Source organism: Petaurus breviceps, unplaced genomic scaffold (assembly GCF_028583685.1).
Source record: "Petaurus breviceps papuanus isolate PSGF00001 unplaced genomic scaffold, PetGlider_PUasm1.0 77, whole genome shotgun sequence".
Taxonomy (NCBI): Eukaryota; Metazoa; Chordata; class Mammalia; order Diprotodontia; family Petauridae; genus Petaurus; species Petaurus breviceps.
In genome coordinates this window covers 22,139,180-22,149,689 of record NW_027186492.1, presented here as the reverse complement: position 1 = coordinate 22,149,689, position 10,510 = coordinate 22,139,180, and the positions used below count along the sequence as shown (strand labels likewise).

The 10,510-nt window shown below is 39.7% G+C and overlaps 1 protein-coding gene across 1 annotated transcript; it reads right to left on the bottom strand.

Moving 5' to 3' along the window:
- Positions 1-310: 310 nt before the first annotated feature.
- LOC138175363 (granzyme B(G,H)-like) lies at positions 311-4,291 on the bottom strand. Its single transcript, XM_069105712.1, has 5 exons — positions 4,231-4,291; positions 3,544-3,694; positions 2,080-2,215; positions 1,568-1,825; positions 311-914 (listed from the first exon to the last, which is right to left on the bottom strand). The coding sequence occupies exons 1-5, from the start codon at positions 4,289-4,291 to the stop codon at positions 765-767; spliced, it is 756 nt and encodes a 251-aa protein (XP_068961813.1). The 3' UTR covers positions 311-764.
- Between the last annotated feature and the right edge of the window lie 6,219 nt (positions 4,292-10,510).

The following is a 10,510-nucleotide window of genomic DNA, read 5'->3' as shown; positions in this document are numbered from 1 at the left end:
TCCTCATTCATTAAATGGAGATAATGATAACAATGATAGCACTTGCCTCATAAAGTTGTTGTAAGGATCAAATTAAATAATGATATAAAGTGCTCAGCATAATGCCCACCTGGCACATAATAAGAGCTTAATAAATGCTTATTCCCTTCCCTTCCTTCTCCTCTCCTCCCCTTCCCTCATCTCCCCTTCCCTTTTCTTTCCTTCCCTTCCCTTCTCTTCCTGATAAGTAAATGAGAGCCATATGAGTGTCATATCATGATTGAATCATGCTCCCAGATAAAGAACCCTGGCAGAAGCAGTGAGGGGTGAAGGGGGTAGGTAGGTGTCTCACAGTCATATGCCCAGGAACTTGACTGTTGACAAAACCTAGTCAAAAACTTGGCAGGATATCTTTTGTTGGTGAAAAGATTAAATTTCAACAAGTCTCTAGCCCTCTCTAAAATTTTCCTAACATTAATGACGAGATGTGTTACCATGAAGGGCTCTATATCACCTAGTTTAATACAAAGGACTTAGATAATATGATTTCTAAGATGTTTCAAGCCATATTGTTTTATAATTATGTGAAGATATCTAGAGGTAAGGGGCTATAGAGGCCTAGATGATGGAAATGGAAGAGAAAAGGGAATGGCTACAACCACAAATGCGGTCCTCCTTTCCCAAACACCTCTCTTGGCTTTAAGCTCTGTATTTGGAGGCCATTTTAGGGAACAGCATCACCAGAGAGAAAGATTCGGTCTAGGGAGCAGGACCTTGCCTGCTGCTTAGTACTCATGAGCCTTCATTGTTTTCTTGATCCATGGTAAGAAGCTGAAGATCCGAGTATAGACTCGAGGGTTTCTTCCATCTCCAAAACCATAGGAGACAATGCCCTGGGCCACTCTGTCACACACTAGAGGACCTCCAGAATCCCCCTGAAAGATAGAGAAGATTGACAGTTATTCAGAGGCCCTCGTTCCTCACCCATCAATTCTTCCCATATCCAAAGGTGAACCAAGATACTGAGGGACCTCCCCAAGATTTGGAGAGATCTGAGACCAAAGCATGTATATCCCAGTCCTGATGAACTTCAGTTGCCCCTATCAATTTATAAGGAAGCCATTGCTCTCTCTCACTCTTAGCTTCACATGAAGTTGAACTGAGGCAACTTCACATTCTCCCAAATGTGTACATGTATGCAACCACAAGTTTGGGGAAGAAGTGTAACTACAACAATAATAGTAACAACAGCAGCACTTCAAGGTTTCCAAAACCATTTACAAATCTCTCATTTTATCCTTACAATGATCCCAGGAGACAGGTACTATTCTGATCCTCATAGATGAGGAAACTGAGGCTAGGAGATATTAAGTGACTTACTTTCTCAGTATCCTATAGCTATTAAGTGTCTGAGGTGGAATTTCTTCTTACTCCAGGTCCTGCGCTCCATCACCTACACCATCCAGCTTCCCAATTGCCTTTGGAAACTGAAATATGTGGGATCATCCCATTTGCCAGTGAAACCCTTTTATACTTCAGCTTCTGAGCTCTTCCAAGTGACTTCAAAACAGTAGTGACATTGAAATACCTTAAAAGAAGCCTTTCGGTCTCCAGGATCTCCAGCACATATCTGGGTAGAATAATTGTAGTGTCTGGGGTATTTGTCCATGCAGTCATGGTCCTTTCTTACTTTTAGCTCCACCTCCTGAAGTGTGTCTGGAAGTTTCTTCTTGAGGTTACTCCCCCAGCCTGCCACAATGCATCTCTTTCCAGGCCTCAAACTGTCCTTCTTCCGGGGTAAGGGCAAGACAGCCACAGCTTTATTCAGCTTGGCCTTCTTCTTCAGCTGTGGCAGAAAAGAAAGAGATTCCAGCTCTCCTCACTCCCCTCCCCAAGAGAGCACACATAGAGCCAGTCATAGGTCTCCTCTTCCTTCCCACCTCCCAGTCACCCAGTCCTAGGACCCCACTAGAAGAGCCACACCCTTCTTGGCTTCTGAATAAAGAAATGGAGAAAGTTTGAGGGGGTAGAAAGCTCTCGCTAATTAAAAGTCTGAAAGTCTTTTATTCTTGGGGACCCAAATCTTGAAAAACACAGTACCTTAAGCAACATAATGTCATTGTTGAAGGTTTGATTGTCATATAGTTGGTGTGGAATAGCTTTGAGCACACAAATGTTCTGCTGGGTCTTTTCTGACGTCGAAATGTTATGTGCCCCCAGAATGACACTTATTGAACTATAAAGATAAGAGAAGGAGAGTCACAAATGTGAAATTCCTAGAAAGGCCTCAGAAAGGTATACAGCCTAGTGATGTGGAAAGAATGCCATATTTTCACTCAAAGGATCTCAATGTTCATCCCAATTCTACTTCTTCCTGACTTTGGTCAAGTCAATAAACTTCTCTGGGAGTCAGGTTCTTCATCTGTCACAGGAGGAGTTTGGACTAGGTAACCATTGAGGGCCCTTCCAGTTCTAGGGAGAGATGTCCTATGATTCCTTGATCCTTGAGCCACAGCACAGACTCAGGCAGAGCAAAAGTGACCTGGCAGCTGCCACCACCAAAGTGAAAGAAGTCCAGACAGGAAAGGACTGAAGTTGTATTACTGGATGTCCTTCCCCTTCGTGGTACCTCTGAGCAGCTTTGGAGGTTCAGTGGCTCTCAGGGTCATGGATGGCCCTAAGAAAAGTTTGCAAGTTGTCAAATTTTGACTGTTACGTCACAAGACTGAATGCTGCTCCCAGAAGCCCCCACAGAAGAGCTGGAGGCAGATCTAGACCTGCTTTTACCAGGCAGGGTCCTCCTTATTCTTGGTTTCTCCTTCCTCAGCAATAAACTTCCTGGTGTTGGGCCCAGAGGAAGGGGTTAATGAATTACTCCTCTGGGCCACACATTTTCAGTCAGAAGATAAAGCCCAAAGGCAAAGAGGTGAATCTAATAGGAATTTCAGGCTCTATAGAAAGATAGCCAGCCAGGAAGCTTAGTGATATACAGTGGATATAGTGGTGGGCCTGGACTCAGGAAAACTCTAGTTCAAATTGGACTTCCAACATTTACTAGTTGTGTAACCCTGAACAAGTCTGCCTTATTTTTCTCAACTTTAAAAATGTGGATAACAGCAGGATAATTTACTTCACAAATGGCTATTTTGAGGAGCAAATGAGATAATATTATAAAGTACTTACCACAGTTCCCAGAATATAGTAAGCGCTATATAAATGCTTATTCCCTTCCTCACCCCACCTCTGCCACCCCCAGTAGGAAAGGTTTCTTTAACAGTAGGATCCTTTTTAATCTTTAGGATATCATACATAGTGGATCACCTATTCAGCCTCCATATAGAGCTAACTCTTATCCATAAGTACCTCATGACAGGGATACAGGATGTTGAGAAGTTGTCAGGTTAACCTCTAGAGAATTCATGAGGTTCCTTTTTGTAAAGGAAATAGGTTTTGGGGGGAGGGGGAGAATACCTTGTAGGATCTTTCCTGGACACCCTGCTGTCCCCATTCAGAGCCTATAAAGCTGTCAAAGGCAAAGGGAAGAGACCCTAATGTGAGACTCACCTTCCCCAGCAGTGAGCTGCTGTCAGCAAAAAATCCTCTCGAACCAGGAAAGCACCACAACCAAATTCTTTTCCATTTTTATTCTTATACTTCAGATATGCCATGTATGGCCGGGAGTGGGGCTTTGCCTCCCGGCCTCCAATGATCTCTCCTAAAGAAAAAATTCCATTGTGAGTCTTAGAGGAGACACTGTCCTCATTTTCCTGGCTTCTCCAGAAAGCTGGAACAAGGGAGATAGGTGATCTGGGGCTGGGATGGGAGGTAGCATGCCAAGTTCTACAGGAGAAGCCAAGGGACTGAGATCCTGGACTCCTGGGTCCTCCAATTGTTCTGAGTATTATGTCCCCTTCCCAGACTCCATCTTTCCTCACTCCCCAAAAAGGAGAGGTCAATCCTTTGTTGAGACCAACACTACTTCAAACACCCCAAAATTAAAATGACAGGACTACTTTTTTCAGGCAGACAAAGGCTCAAAGACCTTTGGAAAATTCTCTCCCAGTATTCTCTACTTTTTTTCTGAGGTTAGATCATTATGACTCTGGGGATGTTCTAAGACCACGAATCCTTAGTGAACAGTTTTGAAGCCAAGGATCTAAGTAGGGCTGGGAGGATTCGATATTTAGCAGGGGAAGGATAGAAGCTTTTTGGGTCAAATTCAAACTCTTTGGGATGAAAAATAGAACTCACCGGCTCTGGTACCAGCAGATTGAAAGAAGATCAGTAAGAAGGGGAACAACAGGAACTGCATCTTGCCAGAGAAGGTATCCAAAGCAACTACTGCTTTTACCCCCAAATGTCCAGAATTTATAGCCCTTCGAAAGGAGGGAGAGGTAACCTTACAATACTACTTGTTAGACCATATATGCCTAGGCTGGGTACCAGTGCAAAGTCACAAAACCATTTAAATGACGTAGTTTTGTGGCTTAGAGAAAATGGAAATTATTGAAGATTTCAACCACAGCCTCAGTGAGTCACTGTTAATCATCTTTAACATGCAGGATATAGGTCCTGAGAGAGGGAGGCAGGGCCCCCTTGAAGCAGAGGGCTGTGTTTCACTCAGTTTAGTCAACTGACCGCATTTAGCACAGCAATTTATACATAATAGGTTTCTCAGCACTTTAATGTCATTCATAATCTCAGCCTTTGTTCTTACCAAGGCTAACCCTTCCACCTGTACCCTTTACCTTGCTACCATTTTCATTTTCTTAAGACCTTACTCTAGCCATCACACATACTATTTGTTAAAATAATAAATATATGTAAATATTAACCTATGTTCCCTATAGGCACTCTGTTAGACACTGAGGGATACAAAGATTAAAAATTAAACAGTTCCTTCCCCCAAGGAATTTAAATTCTATTGGCCACAGTTCTACTTTCAACTTGTTGTTCAGTCTTTTCAGTAGGCTTTTTGGTTTGTTTGCTTGTTTGTTTGGGAGAAGGGAAGACAAGGCAATTGGGGTTAAGTGACTTGCCCAAGGTCACACAGCTAGTAAGTGTCAAGTGTCTGAGGCCAGAGATTTGAACTCAGGTCCTCCTGACTCCAGGGCTGGTGCTCTATTCACTGCACCACCTACTTGCCCTACCCCCTTTTTTCTGGATGCCTTTTGAGTTTTTCTTGGCAAATATACTGGAGTTATTTGCCATTTCTTTCTCCAGCTAATTTTACAAATGAAGAATATGTGGCAAACAGAGTTAAGTAACGCCAAGGGTCACACAGATAGGAAGTTTATGAGGCCAGATTTGAACTCACAAACGAATCTGCCTAATTCCAGGCTTCTTACTCTATCTGTTGTATCACTTATCTATTCTTTTACTTTCAAATCTACTTTCTATTTAGGATTGAAGAATGTTATGGAATATGTCTGATAGTGTCAGTGAGGGCTCTGGTTTTACTTCTTTATTATTGATGTTTTATTTATTTTTTCAATTAACTAGTATTTTAAAAAAATTAATGTGTCTACTCTACCACTCTTTCCCCACTGAGCAAATTCAAAAGGAAAAAGGCCCTTGATAATGTAGCTGCATAGTCCGATAAAATGAATATTCACTGTAGCCATATCTGAAAGTGCATGTCTCTTCCTATATTTTAAATTCATCATCTCTCTGTCAGAAGATAAGTGGCATGTTTCATCTTCATTCTTTTGGATTCTTGGCTTATCATGTTGATCAAAGTGCTGAAGTCTTTCAAAGTTATTTTTCTCTATAATGTTATCATTATAAAATTGTACTCCTCTTTTCACTTACTTTACTCTGCATCAGTTCGTGAAGGTCTTCTCAGATTCCCTTGAAATTATTCATTTCATTATTTTTTATCATATAATAATGTTCCAGGACATTCATATACCTCAGTTTGTTTAGCCATTCCCCCAATAAGAGGATACTTCCTTATTTTCCAGTTTTTGTTCACCATAGAGGACCTTTTTTTAATTTCTTCAGAATAGGTCTACCGAGTCCCCTAGATTTCTTTTATCTGCTGCTTTTCTTCTCTACTGGTATCTTTATTTCTGCATTCAAACATGCTCAAATTATCTATAGGAACAAATAACATGAAAATAAACATAAATTCTCCTCAAACATTTATCCCCCTTCTCACCTTATTTCCAATCTTTCCTTCACTACTAAACTTAAAAAAGAGTCTACATTCCCCTTGTCTGCTTTCTCACTGCCAACTAACTCCTTCAAGAACCTTTGTAATCTGTCTTCTGTCTTCACCATGCCCTGGAAACTGCTCTCTCCAAATTCATCAGTGACTGCCTAATTGTCAAACCCAATGGCACATCCTCAGTCTTTATTCTCTTCATTTCTGGAGCACTTGACACTATTAACATTCTCCTCTTTCTTGATTTTCTCTCGTCTTCCTTGACGTCTATAACACTCTTCTCTCCTACATCCTCCTACCTGTATGACAGCTCTCCCTCCAACTCTTGTCCCTGGTTCCACTTCGTTTTTCCATTGTCTAAACATATGTCTTCAGTTTGTCTCTGACTCCCTTCCCTTCTTTCTCTCTACTCAGACTTTTGGTAATCTCATGCACTGGAGTAACTGGTTTAATTTGTATCAGTAAAGAAAACAAGTGTTCAATCAAATCAATCAACAAGAATTTTTTAAGCATCCATTATGTATCAGACTCCATGCTAGGCATTGAGGTTACAAATACAAAGGATTAAATAATGTCTACTTGTAAGAAGCTTACATTCTAACATAGAAACAAGAGGTATTGTTGCATGTAAATAGGCACATGAGAAATGTGAAGGGGAGAAATTCAAATGAAACCAGGGAAAGCATTAGAGAAAGCACTAGCAGTTACAGAGATCAGGAAAATTTTCATGTGGAAGGTGGTACCTGAGCTGTGTATTGACAGAAAAAAGGAATGCTAAAAGGCAAAGATGCAGAAGCAGTGCATAACAGCCAATGCAAATACAAGATGGAGTGCCTTGTGTGAGGAGCAGAGAGGTCAGGCCAGCTAAATCAAAGAGTCCATGAGGGAAAGTTCTATACACTGAGGCTAGAAAGACAAGGTGGGGTCAGGTTGTAAAGAGTTTTACAAAGTTAAGTAGAATAATTTATAACTTAGAGGTGGTAGGGAGCTGTTGTAATGTATTGAGAGAATAATATGGTTAGATAAGAGAATTTGCTTTGGCAACTGGGAAGAGGCAAGATTGGAACGTGAAGAGACCAGGCAGGAGCACAAATTAGAAGCCTATTGTAATCTGTTGCAAGATTCATTTTTCCTTTCACAAATGTGAAAACTATTTCATGGCATATTTTTCTGATTTTTAAAGTTTTAAAAAATATGTAGCTAATTGATTCATTTGGAATTTATTGTTATATGTAAGATTGGTCATGTTGCTATCCAATTTTCCTAACAGTTTTTATTTAATAATCATTACTTTCCCTATTTTTGATATTCACATTAATTAAATACTAGCCTGTGTAATTTTTGGCTCTAATTCTTGACTATTTTTTCTCTTTTATTGTCTTTAAAAAATATTTTTAACTAGTACCAGATAGTGTTGGTAACTTTCACTTCAAAGGTATAATTTGATATTGATTCACATCCCCCAAAAGAAAAGATTTTTCTCAAAAATTCCTCCTGATATTCTTATCCATTTGTTCCTCCATTACATTTTGACTTAACAAATTCTATGAATATGTTTTTTATTGTTATTACATTAAATCCATGTGTTGATTTAAGCAGTCTTTTCTATCTTTACTATGTTAGTTTGAACTAGCTATGCATGCCGAATATCTGTCTAGTTATTTAATTTCTCTTTTATTTCTGTTACAGTTAGTTTGTAACTGTCTTTATATAGGGCTTATGAGACTTGACAGGTCACTGGCTATTCAATAGCTTTGAAATCAGTGTGGTGGTTTCCTCCAGAAGGAGTGTACCTGATATCCAACCAGAAAAGGATTGTCCTACTCCAGAAAACAAAGTCAAGGACTGAGGAGTATCTGGTTGACACAATATAGACTAATTGGGAGAAATAGTGAAATCCCATGTCAAGATATATTGGGGGAACCTTCTGACTAATGAGCAGTAGTGATGGGACTGAAAGCTACTGTTAATTGCTTTAAAACTGTCCTCTCTCAGGGGTGGCCAGATAAATGATAAACCCAAGATGATTAGGCAGCAGGTCTCTTTTGGGAAACACCCAGTCCTTTTCCTTGTTGATGTTTGTATGTAACCAGAAAATATTTTCCCCTGCCCTTCTTCCTATACTTTTACTAATTTATCTTTACTTAGAGTGAAATACTTTTTACTATGAAGGACATTACCTGAAGTCGAGAATTTGGCTTTCTAAGAAAACATAAATAATAACAAATGTCATGAAAATTCAGGTCACACTTTGTCCATCTTCTCCCCTTCTTGCACATCTCCTACCTCCCACCACAAAACCTATAAGACCAAAGAAGCATTTTCTCATACACTACTCTTCCTCTATAACTGTAAAGGAGAAAAAAAAAAAACTGAGAGCGTAAAGGAGGTTGATTTTGTGGTCAGCATAGGAAAGGAATGACAATGCTTAGAGACAATAACCTTTTGGTGGTTGATTTGGTCTCAGAATAAAATGAAATACCAGAATGTTATGCTTCCTGTGTATAATTTTCAAAGAAGCAAACCAAGAGAAATAATTCCTGTCATCTAAGAGAACTACAAAATCATGATTTTCTGGTTCCCTTTGACTAACAAACTGCACCTGTCCCTAAAATACCTAGATTATGGCAGAAAAATCAGTTAGTGGTCAGATTAATTTGAATTCTGCTCAAATTCATAGGTTCATAGTATAATCATAAATTCATAGACTCTTTATAGGATCATGTATTTAGAATTGGAAGGAACCCTCATGTGTAAACTCCTCATTTTACAGATGAAACAAAGGCACAGAGAGGTTAAGTGTTTCATCTGAAAGCTCCATGTCATCTCTTTATGGGTTTCTAACTAGCAATGCTAACTAGGAAGGCAACAGGTTCTTTGGTTTGGGCCTCGGGACTTGTTATTTCTTCTTGACTCCAGGATTTGGTTTTAGTTCTATAGATTTTGAACCTTAATGGCTCATCCTTTAAGATATCCAGGCTCTATGAAAACTGGTTCACTAATTTCTTCACAGTGGTTTCATGGTACCACTCAATGAACCCCATTTTTAATCCCTGACTGTTTTCCCTCTTCCCATGGTTGGCTTTTCATATGATAATTCAGGGACTTAGCTTTCCTGGGCATTGGGAAGCATCAGTCCGAGGAGCATATAGCATGACCCTCATTTCATAATAGCAGCTAAGGGATGCTTATCCCTTCTAGCTCTTTTTACATGAATAGAAGAGAGGTAAGTGGAATACCATTGGTGGTAGAAGTGAAAAGACAGAACCCATACATTCCCTCAAACCCTGGGATGGAGCATTCCTGAAGCCAAATTCATGGGTCAAGTTCTGTTATTTACTCTTTACTCTAAGGTCTGGTCTCAACATTTCAGGCTTTAAACCTTAATGCTCTAACATATTTATTTCCGTTGCCCTCATGAGGTCACAGAGAAGTCACAGGGATCTATGAGGCTATAGTAACAAATAAAGCCCCATAGTTTTCTGAATCACTCTGATCTCAATCTAAAACCAACCTATCTCAGATGTGAGTTTTACATGCCCATGTGGCATAATTTATATGTGTACCTACATGCTTCTTCCTTCCTTCATCATTGCTTTTCTCTGTGTTCCTGTCAGTGCAGCTAATTTAGTGTTGCACAATGGAATGTACATTGAACTTGGAAAGAGAAGACCTTAGTGCAATTCCCATGTCATCTATTTCATAATCTTATGAACAGAGATGTAAGTTCAACTCTGAGACTCAGTCTCCTTATCTATGAAATAAGGATAATAATACTTCTAGGTAATTGTGAGAAAAGCACTCATTCCATTTGAATTGACCTAGATCCTCAGGAAATAACAACCTTCCTACTAAGCACTCCCACTCAGTCTCTGTTAAAAGATGGCTATTGCAACAAGTAGCAAGATGTAGTATCCATATTCATTCCTATGTCCATGAAAATAAACCATTATTTTAAGTGTTTAGCAATAATAGCCTATAGTGGGGACTGACTGGCCAACAAGGACCCAGTTCTGAAAGTGTGTCTAACATTCTCTTTTGATTTCAATTCAACATGTGAGAATTTAGGGAGACATCTTCCAGCCCTAAGTGACTGAGAGACTGATCCTGAGTATGACAAGGAGTTTTCTAATCACCTTCAGACCAGAAAGGGCTAATGACATAGTCAAAAAAACTGAGTTTGCCTATAAGGATTGATTTACCACCACATGTTTTGTTGTTAGCTCTTCCTTGGCAGTACTCCTTACTTCCTCCTTTGAGTAAGGAGTATGAACTGCTGTGAGTCTTCAAGTGAACGAGGGACATCAGACTCTATTGCCCACCCAGCCACCAAGTATCTGCAAACCCATGACACCTTCATTTTTT